Source organism: Dendronephthya gigantea, unplaced genomic scaffold, assembly GCF_004324835.1.
Source record: "Dendronephthya gigantea isolate DGI-Jeju-01 unplaced genomic scaffold, DenGig_1.0 000055F, whole genome shotgun sequence".
NCBI lineage: Eukaryota > Metazoa > Cnidaria > Anthozoa > Malacalcyonacea > Nephtheidae > Dendronephthya > Dendronephthya gigantea.
Window position 1 is genome coordinate 1,324,881 of NW_021163065.1, and position 17,813 is coordinate 1,342,693.

General features: G+C 37.2%; 1 protein-coding gene across 1 annotated transcript; it reads right to left on the reverse strand.

Annotated features, from left to right (window-relative positions):
• Window positions 1-425: 425 nt before the first annotated feature.
• LOC114529260 lies at window positions 426-10,468 on the reverse strand. The gene is made up of 5 exons (XM_028551014.1): window positions 10,231-10,468; window positions 10,043-10,114; window positions 9,492-9,928; window positions 9,070-9,389; window positions 426-471 (listed from the first exon to the last, which is right to left on the reverse strand). Exons 1-5 carry the CDS (start codon window positions 10,466-10,468, stop codon window positions 426-428), a joined length of 1,113 nt encoding a protein of 370 aa, XP_028406815.1.
• Between the last annotated feature and the right edge of the window lie 7,345 nt (window positions 10,469-17,813).

Sequence of the window (17,813 nt, forward strand, 5' to 3'; positions counted from 1 at the left end):
AGTTCAATGAGAGACTTAGAGTTATCAATATTAACTGAGAAATCTAACACGTCTCGCGCAAAAGAAATATATCAAATCATGTGCATATAAATATAACCCAGTACATTTCGCTTTTATTATGGCATCTTTTTTACCAACATTCTTTAGCTGTCTTTACTAAAATGTGCGCACTCGCATCTTTTGAGACGTTATTTACTTCGGTAAATCCTTTTTCTGTTAACTCTGCCTAACGTGTTTACAACACAGTGACTCAATTGGTCATGACTCATGGCGTATTTGCAATTATTGCACGACTGTTGCTAGGAACGTACAATTATTAAAGCCATTTCACAACACATTTTGATAATATATGAGTCACTTTATACAGAATTGTCTGTTAAGTAAGAACAATCACTTTTTTGTGCAGTTAGCCTCTACTTATTACTCTATGCAATAGAGTTACTAAATTGTCGCGTCGAACGAGTTCCTATTGTGACGTCAACACCTTGTTTCGCACCAGTCTCATTTGCGCGGTTTTCAGAGTTTTCATTCCACTAAAATCAATGTTTAGATGGCAATAACTCGAAAAATAAAAATCCAATTTCAGTTTTGATTTAGAACTTACTAACTCATTTCAAACAAAGATTCTAAAAATCTAAATTCCAATTTTATGACATGGGCACTTTAAAAGGAATTTTCATGTCGATGATGAAGTGGATACAGAAGGGAAAAAAAATGCACGTGAATGGTTCTTTAAATTTCTGGATGAGTGTCCTAGCATTTTGTGTAAGTACTGATCGTTATACAGGATAAACTTCAATGAGGGATTACTCATTCACGAAATGCTTACAGAATTGTGCCATGTCATACTTAACAATGGTGTAGAAACCTTTTTATAAACATTAAATGATCAGAGGATAAGTCTATATAGTATAAGTATCAAGCCCATTCAGCTCAAGCATTGGATAATAAAAATATCCTTGTATATTGAACTTAACCACAGTTTAAGCTAAACGGGTTTGATACAACCGGCCCTTGATCGTTGCTTAATATTTATTGTAAAATTACACTAACCTCTTCTATTTTGATGTAGCTGATGTTGATGAAAGGCCACTTTTAAACTGCCTTATGATGTTTATGAGTGCATATTGTGTGGTGCCAAATCATGAAGAATTCCACATCACTTTTGATAGTGAAAGTAAAAATGAGCTTTTGGAGGCTGACAGCTGTTTTAATCGTGTTCTTCTGCCAGTGATACATGAAAGCTATGAGTCGTTCAGGAAGGCTTGCATAACATCTGTGAACTTTGGAGCAGAAGGTTATGGTAAATTCTGACTAATACTATGTACAAGGTGATTACAGAAGGACAACAGTCAATCACAATTTTTGTTTATATTCACATTATTGTTCTGCAAATAACTTGATATTAATAGGGGCAGCTCTTAGTAGAACTGTAGAAATAAAATTGTTCATATTTTTTCATCTCCCCATAGCTTTGTAAGAAACAAAATGGGGGAGGCACTGTCTTTGTCAATTTTCACTTTGTGCCTTTTTGGACAGTCGTACAACATGGTTCTTATTTTCAGTTTTTTTAGTTCAATACATATACTGTACATGTGTACCAAAATACATTTATCTACCTATTATAATTAACAGTACCCTTTATATCAACAATATTGTTTAAATGAATTATTTTGGTACAACGACTGTACATCGTAGTAAAATTTAAAATAAATATGAAAACATTTTCCTGTGAGAATGCTAATGCATGTCAAATTTTGTATTAAAGAAATAGCAGCAACTTTCAATTTAACTGCTTTTTTCCTCAACAAAAGATCGGACCATCAAATATAATTCCACACCATGGAAATTACTGTTACCTAATGGGTCTACAGTCTCTTTTAGCTCTGCTAATTGGGTTTCATTTATGGGACATACCACTTCAGAAACTGAGACGTGCCCTTGCTCAACATCTGGTGTAGGTCCATCCCAATCTATCCCATACCACTGTGCATTGTCCTAAGAAATAAATAACTGCATTGTTTACAAAGTGTATAATTTTTTAAGTATAGCATTAAAATTTTTTTATTGAAATCTAGGAAATTTGACAGTTCTATTTTCGTTAAAACATTTAAGCCCTTTCTCCAAACTACCAACAGGTCTTCGTGTAATACATCAAAGCGGTTCTGCAAAAGTGTATTATTCTGTATTGGGTATACTCTCACTAACAAAAGTCAGACATCACAATAAGAAGACACTTAGTATAGCAAAGAATATTATTCTGGATGCACCCAATGAATTTACTATAACACTGTAAATCTTTTGGTTTGTTAACCCCAGACTGTATAATGTAAATTGGTTAACAGTCCAAATGCTTTGAAATAATTAAAATTATGCACAAACAAATATATATTATGGTGTCATCACTATGCAAGCTACAAGAATCATATTGAAAATTACCTCTGTCTGTGGTTCGCTTTTATAAAACTCTCTAGCCACAGTGTGGTTGGAATTATGAATTCTTAATATTCCACTGATCCAAAGTTGTATGGGGGTCTTGTTCCTTTCAGTTGACAAGGGTTTACAATTCCAAGCTTGTTTGAAGAAAGATAACTGTTGGTTGATCCTTGGCAGGTACACATAGTGAAGACTAAATAAATCCACAGTCTCTGTCCCGTTTAAAAATGTTATAATTAGGTATGCAAACAACAGTATCCGGAATCTCTGCTTTGAGATGTGTTTCCGATACAAATCATGTCTACATCATTCCTTTTCATGTCCAACTCAATAGCCACAGCCGCTCTAACCCGGTTTTTAGTTTTTGCTAAGCTGCAAATATTCGTAAATAGGATTTTAGGCACAGCAAAATCTGAGGTTGAAATACGATTATTAGGCAACGCATTTCTGGCAATAGGGACCAGATTCTCTCTACATATACCTCTTAAAGGGCGACATGACATTCTACTACCAACACGATTCAGTATGGTGATTGACTGCGTTCCATTCGATACTTCACAGCGCCGCTTTCCTGCTCGTGATCCACGATATCTGAATAGTCTGAGTCCCTTTAAATCATCAATAATAACACAATCTGGTTTCGATTTCGTGGCTCTAAGATCAAACAGTTCCCTTCTACTATATTTAGTAGACTTCTTTGTGTAAACTACCTCGCAATTGCATTCTGCCCCTGGGTTGTTCTCACTATGTGGGCCCGGATTAGATTCAACATCCATACAAATACAAATATCCAGGCAGATCAAATGTTCCTTTGGTGCTATAATCAGGTGACCATGCCTCGTCCATATCGATATAGGCTTTCGTAGTAAACTTTGGCGTGAAACATGTCTTGAAAGTCGGACTCTATATACAGAATTATTATCCAAGAAAACGTACCCCACTTTATCATACGATTTGTGATTTAAACAATTTAGGTTAACTAAGATTAAGAAGAATATACTAAGACACAAAAAACCATGAGTGGCGGCCATGTTGGCGCCAGTGCAATGATGATATTAGAGAGTTTGCACCATGAAATCATATTCACGGCTGGCAGCCATATAACGTACGTCCGCTGTATGGTATATGGTGTATGAATGGTGATATTAGAGAGTTTGCACCATGAAATCATATTCACGGCTGGCAGCCGTATAACGTACGTCAGCTGTATTGTATATCGAGTATGAATGGTGCTATTAGAGAGTTTGCACCATGAAATCATATTCACGGGTGGCAGTCGTATAACGTACGTCCGCTGTATTGTATATGCTGGTTGAATGGTGATATTAGAGAGCTTGCAGCATGAAATCATATTCACAGCTGGCAGCCGTATAACGTACGTCCGCTGTATGGTATATGGTGTATGAATGGTGATATTAGAGAGTTTGCATAATGAGAATAATAATCACGGCTGGCAGCCGTATATCGTACGTCCGCTGTATGGTATATCGAGTATGAATGGTGATATTAGAGAGTTTGAAGCATGAAATCATATTCACGGCTGGCAGCCGTATAACGTACGTCTGCTGTATGATATATGTATGGTGCCTCATTTTATTTAAACCAAAGGTGATGGTGGTAAACACTCATGGTGTGGATGTGGAAAATTTCACCAATCATACTCCATATACCATACAGCGGACGTGCCTTATACGGCTGCCAGTCGTGAATATGATTTCATGGTGCAAAGTCTCTAATATCACCATTTATACACCATATACCATACAGCGGACATACGTTATATGGCTGCCAGCCGTGAATATGATTTCATGCTTCAAACTCTCTAATATCACCATTCAACCACCATATACCATACAGCAGACGTACGTTATACGGCTGCCAGCCGTGAATATGATTTCATGCTTCAAACTCTCTAATATCACCATTCACACACCACATACCATACATCGGACGTACCTTATACGGCTACCAGCTGTGAATATGATGATTTCATGGTGCAAACTCTCTAATATCATTATTTATACTCCATATACCATACAGCGGACGTATGTTATACGGCTGCCAGCCGTGAATATGATTTCATGGTGCAAACTCTCTAATATCACCATTCATAGACCATATACAATACAGGGGACGTATGTTATATGGCTGCCAGCCGTGAATATGATTTCATGGTGCAAACTCTCTAATATCACCATTCATAGACCATATACAATACAGCGGACGTACGTTATACGGCTGCCAGCCGTGAATATGGTTTCATGGTGCAAACTCTCTAATATCACCATTCACACACCACATACCATACAGCGGACGTACCTTATACGGCTACCAGCCGTGAATATGATTTCATGCTGCAAACTCTCTAATATCACCATTAGTGGATCACATACCATACAGCGGACGTACGTTATACGGCTACCAGCCGTGAATATGATTTCATGGTGCAGCCCTCTCTAATATCATCATTCAACCACCATATACCATACAGCGGACGTAAGTTATACGGCAGCCAGCTATGAATATGGTTTCATGGTGCAAACTCTCTAATATCACCATTCGCACACCATATACCATACAGCGGACGTACGTTATACGGCTACCAGCCGTGAATATGATTTCATGGTGCAAACTCTCTAATATCACCATTCAACCACCATATACCATACAGCAGACGTACATTATACGGCTGCCAGCCATGAATATGGTTTCATGGTGCAAACTCTCTAATATCACCATTCAACCACCATATATCATTCAGTGTACGTACGTTATACAGCTGCCAGCCGTGAATATGATTTCATGGTGCAAACTCTCTAATATCATTATTCATACTCCATATACCATACAGCGGACGTACGTTATACGGCTGCCAGCCGTGAATATGATTTCATGCTTCAAACTCTCTAATATCACCATTCAACCACCATATACCATACAGCAGACGTACGTTATACGGCTGCCAGCCGTGAATATGATTTCATGCTTCAAACTCTCTAATATCACCATTCACACACCACATACCATACATCGGACGTACCTTATACGGCTACCAGCCGTGAATATGATGATTTCATGGTGCAAACTCTCTAATATCATTATTTATACTCCATATACCATACAGCGGACGTATGTTATACGGCTGCCAGCCGTGAATATGATTTCATGGTGCAAACTCTCTAATATCACCATTCATAGACCATATACAATACAGGGGACGTATGTTATATGGCTGCCAGCCGTGAATATGATTTCATGGTGCAAACTCTCTAATATCACCATTCATAGACCATATACAATACAGCGGACGTACGTTATACGGCTGCCAGCCGTGAATATGGTTTCATGGTGCAAACTCTCTAATATCACCATTCACACACCACATACCATACAGCGGACGTACCTTATACGGCTGCCAGCCGTGAATATGATTTCATGCTGCAAACTCTCTAATATCACCATTAGTGGATCATATACCATACAGCGGACGTACGTTATACGGCTACCAGCCGTGAATATGATTTCATGGTGCAGCCCTCTCTAATATCATCATTCAACCACCATATACCATACAGCGGACGTAAGTTATACGGCAGCCAGCTATGAATATGGTTTCATGGTGCAAACTCTCTAATATCACCATTCGCACACCATATACCATACAGCGGACGTACGTTATACGGCTACCAGCCGTGAATATGATTTCATGGTGCAAACTCTCTAATATCACCATTCAACCACCATATACCATACAGCAGACGTACATTATACGGCTGCCAGCCATGAATATGGTTTCATGGTGCAAACTCTCTAATATCACCATTCAACCACCATATATCATTCAGTGTACGTACGTTATACAGCTGCCAGGCGTGAATATGATTTCATGGTGCAAACTCTCTAATATCATTATTCATACTCCATATACCATACAGCGGACGTACGTTATACGGCTGCCAGCCGTGAATATGATTTCATGGTGCAAACTCTCTAATATCACCATTCATAGACCATATACCATACAGCGGACATACGTTATACGGCTGCCAGCCGTGAATATGATTTCATGGTGCAAACTATGTAATATCAGCATTCATACACCATGTACCATACAGCATAGGTATATGTTATAGAGCTACTTGCAGTGTTTTAAATGTTATATTTATAGTATTAATGGTGTTTTGTTATGGTTGCATTAAAGGCTTTTTCAAGAACAATATCAATAACAATATACCACCACTACACACCCAATGGTTTATTTATTACATATATTTTGTATAACAGAAAGGATAGGATTCAAGAAATATGACATTATTTGAAAATTCCTCTTTGCTTGTATCTTCAAAGTGCAATAGGTGAAAAATCTGAGGAAGATTGCACACTCCACACTACAATCACTAAGAATGCCTGTGGATAAAAATAAAATCATTAAAATACTTCTCAACATTTATTGACACATATATGTCAAGAACTTATATATACATGCAAGTACCGTACCTTTTATTTTGCATATGCATGGTTGTTACATGACAAAATATGCTACAAGTATCTCTAATTCCATGATCAGTTCTATAGTGAACATTTCTGTTCTCATATCATCCTAAGCCATTTTGTTTTCTCTGGGCTTTTTGATAAGGAGTTGTGCTATCAACTTCACGGATCCTCTCATCTAATCCTTCATCCTCTATTTCAGAAAATATAATTTGCTCATGTATCTCATCATCATTACCTTCTTGTAAAAATCTTGTAGGCTGAGCAACCTTCTTCATTTCTGTGAGACCATCATGATGATGAATGACTACAGGAACAGAAGGCTTGAATTAGGCAACTTTTTTTACACATATCAGCAAATATTACTTAGATGGTACATATTTGACATAATTTGACCTACAGTTTCTGCAGTCCTTACCTATAAATCATTGTAAAGTTGCATAATTCATATAAACCATTCATATGATGAAACCAAAATAAATATGTACCCCATACAGCCCCATACTAGTTATATCGTCAAGCCAGATGCCTAACAAAATTGCCTTACTTGGAAAAATTAAAGAAAAATACCACAATAAAACTGTTAAAAACTGTTATAAGAGTAAACTCTTTCCAATTGACTGACTCATAGGTGTCAGGTCAACTCGGCCCACTAACTAACTCGGCCCAACCAACTCGGCCCACTGTCGAGACTAAGTCGGCCCACTGCCGAGGCCAAGTCGGCCCACTACCGAGACCAACTCGGTCCAACATCGGACAATGTTATTCAATGTACAAATGTGTTAAATATTTTAAAATTGGAAAGGAAAAGGTACTCTAGAAGTTGTTACTGCGATATATCGTACTGTATGATCGCTTTTTATCCAAGGTAAGTCAAGTCAAAATTTCAATATTGGCATACTAAGATTTGAAAATCGCAAGTACAGGCAAGTGAATTCACTGCTGAGAGTTGATTACTTGTATAAATATATGACATTCGAAGTTTACAGTAGTCAAACCCATGTGATTTTGGTTTTTTTTAATATAATATAATTTCACAAATTTGGGCGTGAAAGCTATTTGCCAAGAAATTACTTTTAGACAAGACATATAAACATACGATATACAAATATACGTAATAGAATAGTTAATAATTATTTACATTATTTACATCGATATATACAGTGTATCTTATTAAATACCCCGCCACCGTCACAGTTCACTGGGTGCAAGGGCCATTGACATGGGCACAAGCATGCAACAGTTGTTTGCTGGTCATTTCACCAGCAATGAATTTGTCCCAATGTTCAAATATTCTGCCTTGTAGTTTTCTGTATTTGCGCCGTTGTTGACATTTCAATTTGTGGTCAGAAACTAGACGAACCTGTACGGACACCAGACGAGATTCGCGATGTAACAGGAAGTAGAAGGGCAGGGATCCACGCCTTGCGTTGTGGTTTAAACGATGGTGCCAACCCTCAACATCATTGTTGGTTCTAACACTTCTTTTGAATATGCTCCAATTCTCCGGAGACCAAACTGTGAAATTGATCCAGGTATCACTGATGTACGCGACCAGGGCTTGGAGGACAGGTGTGGTTGCCAAAACCTTCAGCTGCTCAAACATCTGGCTAATGTGCTCGTGGGGCAAAAATGGCAAGGCCATCAACCGTCTAATGTATTTATGGGTTGAGTCGTCCTCGTTGTATGCTGTGGTCAGGCCCAACCCTTGTACTTTCCGCCAAATTGCTTGGGTCCAATGGAACACACAGCCTTAAACTGATGCACCTGGGAACACCTTTGCCACTGCCTGCCATAACGCATGCTCAAAGTCAATGACAACGCCTTTCAAGCAGAGACCATCAGCAAGGAGGTTCTTGATGGCCTTCAACACGTGCTTGTAGTCTCACCTTTTTTTGCCAGACATTAAGATAAATGCCAACGGTATCTGTTAATATGAAAAAAATAAAATACAGCAATTTAATTTGGATCTAAAAATGAGAACTTAGTTGAATGTATTAAATATATATATATATATATATATATATATATATATATGATATATGTATATTTACCTGCTTCATGTCACTGTTTTGTCTCACAAAGGCATGAATTGAGAATAGCTGCTTGAATGGATCTTTCACAACTTTGAAAGTGGCATCCATGTACCAAACCTTTGCTTGCTTTAGTAGGGCGATCATTTCTGGGGTGCTGAATATGAGGTGGCGCCGACCTCCAACCTTCACGTCTGCCTGCAGGAAATCATCTGGTATGTGGCGTTCGTCAACCTCAAACTCCAGATCAGAGGGCTCCTGTGGTCTTGTCTTCTGTCTTTTCCGGTTTGCTTGCCTAGCGAGATTACAAACCTTAGGAACAGCAGCGCACGGGGCATCTGTGAAATGGGCAACCAGAACTTCATCGGCGATAGCTCCTGCAGATCGAAAGAAGTCTTCCATGGCTTTGGCTTTCACCTCACTGATTATCTATACAAAGCAGAGATGATCAAGAAGACAAATGTTATGACATGTAGATATAAGGTGTTGACTTTTAAATATGAACATGCGAAATGACTACATGTGTTTCACCTTTGCTGCTGTACCTATGCCACTGGACGGTTGATGTGAATAGACCTGCACACCTGGAGTAAAGTCTGTGCCATGCTGCCTCACAGTGGCCAGACAATTCGTTGTCTTGTTGCGGACAGTACAACGCCAGACAATGTTGTCTTCGCCATACTTGCGTTTAACTGTGTACGAATGTCCAAGGTTGTCCACCAACTTACATTTACCGGGTTGCGTAGAGGACTCGATTTTTTCATACTCGATGACACGGATGGTGTCCTCAGGAACAATGTTGCCTGGAGCGCCATCTCTAATTGACTGTTCCTGAACTGTAGGTGGAATTTCGTAACTGCCAAAATCTTCATTTTGTGCTGAACTTTCGCGTGAGGATGGTGGAGTTGAGGAATCATTGCCCAAGTTCACTATCAGGTCAACCATTTCACTATCAACGAGTTCACTATCTGTATGAAAAAATAAATAAATCTGTATGAAAAAATAAATAAATCTTGGTTGGTTGGAATAAAAAAAATAGTGTTTCAGTTATGAAGGGAATATTTATAGCATATTTCACATACCAACAGTTGAAGAAGGTATGATGGTAGGTTGAATAGAAGCTTGAGAAGCACCAATGCCTGCCACTGTACTACCTAAAAAAAGAAAAGTTCATATGATTAAAATATTGCAGTTTTATCACAGTGTTTCTTTCTATATGAACAATAAATATCCCAATGCTTATATATATGAGCATTTTTCTAATAGTTACCATGGGGAATTCTCGAGCTTTCGGCAAGTGGCAAAAGAAATCCAGCGCTCATGTTGAGGCAATCATCACAACGCCAGTCGATATCCTGTCCATTCCTGACAGCGCTCCTGTACCGCTGTTGGGATATCCCAGTGTCGCACGTTCTGTGCTGCCATCGGTCACATCCATCGCATTGAATGCCTTCTTGTCTTGCTCGGACAGAGTTCTTGCAGCGAATGCAAAGATCTTGATCGGCCATCGTTAAGAAGAGTCTTGAAGTGTAAACTGTGGTGTCGCGAACGAGAAGTGAAAGAAAATGCTTTGAATCATCACACCTTTTTATAAACTATTACTATGATGACTCATCGGCCTCATGAATGTTTGTTGTCTCTGTGAAAACAATAACAGTGGCAAAACAACAGCATTAACAAAGGGTTATTAACAGTTACTAATTACTACCACTATGCAGATGAAACTCTGATGCTGTCAACCAACACTTCCTTGCCTCAAACCACTCCTGGCAATCACTTTGAGCACGCGTGTTTCTTTCAATTTCCTTGCACTTCTCACTGTCAACTAATAGTTTTGCCCTGATAAATTCTTCACAATTGTTGGTTTTTGGAACATTAGCACAATCTAACTCACCATCTAAGCTTGAAAGTATATGGTTTCGAACAAATACTTTCTCCAACTTGTTGCCTACACTCTCTGCCTTAGTAATTCTTTGTCTGGATGGTAAATCATTTACATTAAACTCACAGAGACAACAATCTGCATCATTCAATACCGCTGATAAATAACATGTACTTCCTGCTTCTTCTAAACCTGTCTTAAGACGATGTAAGTCACCTTTACAGGCCTTAACCGATGTGGAGCTGTATCTTTCTCTTTTGCCCTCTGGCACAGCACGCTTGCGACCTTTTTTATCCTTTTCGTACGAGTCTTGGGGGAAAATCAGATCTTCGAACAATAGAGCCTCTTGTGGAGTTTTTTTTTTAGGATTGTGCCATGTTTGTAGTTCCTGGGTACATGTTTTATCATCACGAACATCCGACAAGCCTAATTCTATGTAGTCTAAAAGTTGGAATAGAGTTGCAGCTACATGCTTGCAATGGCCCCCAGCCCCAGCTGGACATTGGCATTTAGCATAAACAACTTTCCCAGAATGCTGGTCTAGGTGTACATATACTAGGTATTGTAACTTCTTCATTTCAGCATTTACATGACACCGTACAAGAAAAATAACTGCTGTATCTCCTTTCTTTATGTTTGACTTGACTCTAAACTGTCTTACATAACCAGCTTTAAAAAGTTTATATCCACTCTTCTTATGTTTGTATGCTTCTGCAGGCTTGCAGTCAGATATTTTTTCCTTGTCAAGTACTAAATGTCTTCTAATTTTTGATAGGAAAAGTCTGGAGTGTTGTCTAAACTCTTTGTCTAACCAAATTCTAATGCTGTTAAACTTTTATCTGTCTCCGAAGAAGTGCTTGGCTAATTTTCCATGTCAAATTTTATCAATGTTAAGTTAACCTAGCTATCAATATTAAATTTGTAAGGACCTGCCTGTTTTTAATTTAAAATACCTACTGCTAAATTTAAAAAATATATATATACAAGTTAATAATTACTTTATTTATAAAAATCGCCTAAAACAAATTTATTATTTATCTAAAAACTATTAAGTTACCGATATATTAAAATTTTATACAATTTAACAACCTAAACCTACTTGTTTATTTTGACAGGAAGCGAGTTTAGCACAACAACGGAAGCAGAAATATAAAACAACAGCTCAAACGCTTTTTTACTTGGCGTTTATATAATGCGACAAAGCCGGGGCCTCAAAAAACCGGTTTAGGTTGGTTTGGTTTAGTTTCTTTTCGCGCCAAAATATTTATAAAAACATTGCATTGGAAACCATGCTGGATCGAACGAGCAACGAACATCGCGACTTGCGTTTGTCGATTTCAAGAAGGGAATAAATCCTTACAAACTGCTCGATCTTTGCGATCTTATGAGATCGAAATCTAAAAACTACACACGCATATATGTAGGAAAAATGGTGAAGACACTGGCGATTGCCGAGCGTACTCACCTGAAAACGTTGGGAAGAAGGTTCCTCTCATTCTATATATTTACCTTCGTTCTGCACCAAATCGACAATTCAATATTAAATTTCTTGTCCATTTTTCTTTCGATCTTGCTATATTTCGTCTAAAATACACTTTATAGCCTAAGTGATACATCTCGCTTATTTCAAATGTCATACTCAGGCGAAAAAGTGCTAAAAACAAGCAATTTCCCTCGCATTCAAAATGCTCGCTTATCGGCGGCCATTTCGCTTGCAAGTGATGCCTTATCATGCCTACCACTTTTCCCATGATGCATTGCTATAATGCAAATTGCCCATTGATGAAGTTAGATGTTTAACGCTGAGGGAACTCAATCACAGAATAGATAGCTTTGACTATGGGAACATGAACTGTAAAAATAAGCCAACAAACATCACCAGAGAGACGTTGAGTGGCTTAAATGACACAAAGCTCAAACAAACAGGTATAAATCCCTTTTTGCAGTTTTTTTTTGCATAATAATGGAGCTGTCATTGCAATTAAATGTATTTTTGCTAATTATCAAACAATACCTCATCAAAAATCTTTTATAAGGTAAAAAAGACAAGATAGACAGTTGTACAAAACAAATTAAGCTTACAGAAACTTCCTCTCATGATTATTCAATAGAAAAAAACATTTTAACAATACCCAAACCCATAATTCTATATTGATATTCTGAAATATACAGTGATGTTATATTTGGGTTTGTTTATAGAAAGTCACAATCCTTCCTCAATGACAAATGTATAATTATCACTTTATAGCATCGCAAACATGGTGCTTATGCCGGTTTTTGCCTAATATGATTGGTGATAAAGTGGACAGTAACCTGGAGTATTGGCAATGCTTTCTGAAGCTGTGGAACATTGTCCAAATTTGTGTTGCCCCAGCAATAACACAGGTTGATGTTGCCTGCTTAAAAGTTATTATTAGTGAGCATCACATGATGTTCAAGAGGCTGTATCCCCATGCATCAATCATACCAAAGATGCACTACTTAATCCATGTACCTGATGAGATCCTTAGGTAGAGCCAATGTCCTAATTAAGCTAATTTAATTCAGTTTTTCACTAAAATTCGCATAAGTGAAGTTCAGAAAAATATCATGAAATTTTACTGTGGAAAAGACCAATTGTTTTGTCGATAAATTGTTAAATAGTGTTCTTTTAATGGCATTTTCTAGATTTGGCCCACCACGTAATATATGGACAATGCGCTTTGAAGCTAAGCACAGTTTCCTCAAAAGTTCAATCACAAAAAATTTCAAGAATGCTCCCAAATCTGTGACATTTGCACATCAGTGGTATAATAATTTTGCATATTTCCTTTTTACTGTCTATAATAAATTGATGAAGTATTATTCTACAGTATACCCTAGGTACAACAACTTTCTGCCACCAATGCAAGTGTACATTACATAAAATGTGTTTTAATTATTATTTATCATCTAGGGAAATGTGTTGGAACCTTATGGCCTCTCCTGAGCAGACCATGACAAATTATCTTTACAGTGGTGATGTTGTCGGCCCAGGTATATTGTATATATTACATGAAGTCTACAATACTCAAATCATTGAACATTGGCTATTATCGCATTGCTGTACTCGCATTACAGAGTAGAAGGAGTCATATCTGTACAATGTGCCTTATTTCCTCAGTCAACCAGTTTTCTATTTTATATGGTTATAAAATTGTGTTTCCTATATTAGGTGGTTATGATATTGATTTAAATGGACAATATTATTCAAACATGCTAGCTGCAGCTGCTGGTTTGAATCAACTGCCACAACCATGTACCGGAAGTAGGTAAGTCAACAAGTTCAAGTAGAAGTTGTCCTTCTGGGTTTTAAAGTTTGCCATTTTACATTTGTGTGGACAATACTACTGTAGATTCCAAATTATTTGCTGAACTTATATTTGCAAAAGCGTTATGCATGTAAAAAAATATGAGTTATTCCTGTTAAGGGTAAAACATGTTGAGATTCATGGAGTCAGGTACAGGCCAGGTTGTGCATTGCGGTTACATGAGATGGATGATCTTGGTGAAAGAGACTATCCATGTTATGGAATAGTGGAAGAAATCCTAATCTGGGAAGATGGCAAGTTCTTTGTCGTAAAAGTGTTAGAAACAATTGCTTTCTACCATCACTTCATTTCTTATGAAGTAAATTTCACCAACAAATGTGTAGTTGTTGTACTTGACAACTTACCCTGGCATGGTGTTTTGAACGTTGTTAAGAAAAATGCGCAGTTGTTCGTTGTCGAAAAAGATACTGTAAATATTGAAAGCATGTAAATATTAGTATATATAAGGGAAGGAAAGTTAACCAGCTAGTTACGTCAGGGGCGTGATGAACAAGCTATGTATAGGGTTGGAGGTGTCATGTGATATTGATTCTTTTCGCACTATAGCATTTCTGGTTATATCAATATAAGTATGTATAAATCACACTTTAAGATTAAAGTGTGTTGTACGTAAAAGGGAGTGTTTTTTGAGGGTGTGCTATGTCATGGTGTGTTTTGTAACACACCAAGGTGTGTTCGATGATCTTCCACAAAGGTGTGTTTAAGACGAAAGTGTGTTTTTCTGAAATAGGTGTGTTACATGACACGCCTTGTTAATACAAACGTGTGTTGTAAAACTGTGTGTTACACCAAGATGTGTTTTGTGGCACACCAGCTTATGTTTTACGACACACCTTGGTGTGTTTTGGCACACAGTGTGGTGTGTTTTATAACACACAAGGCCATGTTTTCTTTTCCTGTGTGTCATAATGACACACCTTAGTGTGTTTAAAAACACATCTTGGTGTGTTTTAGAACACATTATTTTTTAGAGTGTGGCAGTAAAGGTATAACATTATATATAAAGCTAACATGAGCAACACATTAAAAAGTTAACTTGCTTTTAAACAACCAGCAACTGGTATTAAACGGAAAAATTGTCTTCTATTTATATACATGACAGAGTTATAGCACTATGGACATGAGTAAAACGATCATCTGGCAGTAAAAGTAAAACATTATATATGAAGCTAAAAAGAGCAACAGATTATAAAAGTAACTTGCTTTTGAACAACCAGCAACTAGTATTAAATAGAAAAATTGTCTTCTATATATGAAAGAGTTATGGCCTATGGACAGAGTAAAACGATCATCTGACAGTAAAAGCAAAACATTATATACAAAGCTAAGATGAGCAACAGGTTATAAAGTTTACTTGCTTTTGAACAATCAGCAACTGGTATTAAACGGAAAAATTGTCTTCTATGTATGAAAGAGTTATGGCTTGAACAGAGTAAAACGATCATCTGGCAGTAAAAGTAAAACATTAAATACAAAGCTAATATGAGCAACAGTTAACTTGCTTTTGAACAACCAGCAACTGGTATTAAACGGAAAAATTGTTTTCTATATCTATACATGACATAGTTATAGCACTATGGGCAGAGTAAAATGATCATCTGGCAGCAAAAGTAAAACATTATATATGAAGCTAACATGAGCAACAGATTATAAAGTTAACTTGTAACATGAGCAACAGGTTATAAAGTTAACATTCTTTCGAACAACCAGCAACTGGTATTAAACAGAAAAATTGTCGTCTATGTATGAAAGAGTTATGCCCTATGGACAGAGTAAAACGATCATCTGGCGTTAAAAGTAAAACATTATGTACAAAGCTAACATGAGCAACAGCGTTATAAAGTTAACTTGCTTTTCAACAACCAGCAACTGGCATTAAACAGAAAAATTGTCTTCTATATATGAAAGAGGTATGGCCTATGGACAGACTAAAATGATCATATAGCATTAAAAGTGAAACATTATATACAAAGCTAACACGAGCAACAGCGTTATAAAGTTAACTTGCTTTTGAACAACTAGCAACTGGTATTGAATGCAAAAATTGTCTTCTAAAAATGACCTATGTCCAGACTAAAACAATCATCTGGCAGTAAAGGTAAAACATTATATATAAAGCTAACATGAGCAACAGGTTATAAAGTTAACTTGCTTTTGAACAACCAGCAACTGGTATTAACAGAAAAATTGTCTTCTATATATGAAAGAGTTATGGCCTATTAGGCTGTATTCTCTGGCACGAAAAGTTGCTTAGAAAACGATTTTCGTTGCCCCCCTTCGGGCATTACTTGAAAACACGATAGAAAATTAGGATAAATTATAGAAAGTCTAAATTCACTTGTTTTCACCTGCAAAAACCTGCAGTTTTCGAGCATTTCATCTTTGAAAAATCAGTGAATTTGCATGTTTTGCAATACACCGATGCCATTTTGATTAGGGAAATGTCATGGATACTTGGTGTAATATACGACATATATAGCAGATTCAGCAGTTTTATACCGGTATTTACATGAAGTTTCCAGCATTTTTGCTGTGCAAGCAGGTTTCAACAAGGAAGCTTTGAGTGGAGTTTTACGAGGTTTTCCGCAAATTTTCATAGTTTTTCAAAACTAAATTAGTCAGAGAAAACTTAGACAACAATTAATCAGAAAAATATCCGCCAATTGGCGATTTTTTTATAGCATTCTGCTCTTGGAATTTACAAATAAATAAGAACAACTTTATTTACATGCATCAAAATCATCCCACGAGCGTTTTGTTTCTAGTCAATTAATATAAAATAATTACTACACAATTCTTTTCCAGCATACCCTTTGTTTTATATTAACTACTTTTATAATACACACGTTTTCTCAACAAAACTATTTACAACATCTCAGTTTTTTGACAAAGTTAATTACCAACGCCAAAATCAATTTAAACATGATTTGCAACGTACAAGTACTGTAAATGTTAAAATATTGAACACGCATAGCAAGGCTGATATCAGCCATACGTTTTAATACCATTGTGGGAGAATTACGAGCGCCTTATAATTTTAAAACACAAATAAAATGTTGAACTCAACCCTTTTAATCGGACAGCTAATACCACAACTCGACGTCATCTTCGAAATCCAGATTAGATCCTGATCCTTCAAGTTCATCATCGTCATCAGATTGAGCCAGGCCATAACTGCTATCATCGTCGTTACCATCTTCAACTACTGCATTCTGGCAATCACCACACGAACATAGGTCGGTGCACTTTAAGTCAGCCTTTTTGCATGGTCGAGCATCTAGAATCTTGCACTTGCACTCAACACACTCAATTAAAGATCGCGGAGCGGGTGGGCATCGTCAAGCGTCCAGCCATTGCCAACCAGTGATGAAAGATCGACTTCTGCACTTAAACACTAATACCATGATGCTGCTTGATTGCTAATGCCATTACCAGTAAAAGCATGAGAGCCTGGTAAACAAAGAGCAACAGCCACGCCCAAGAATTTCAAGATAATTGCTACAAATACGCAACGACATCTATCTCCCGTGCCAGTCAAAAAGAAAATCTCTTTCTGCATCTGTTGTTGCATGCCAATCGCAGGTATAAGAACATCTGTATCAGGGCTTTTGATAATAACTT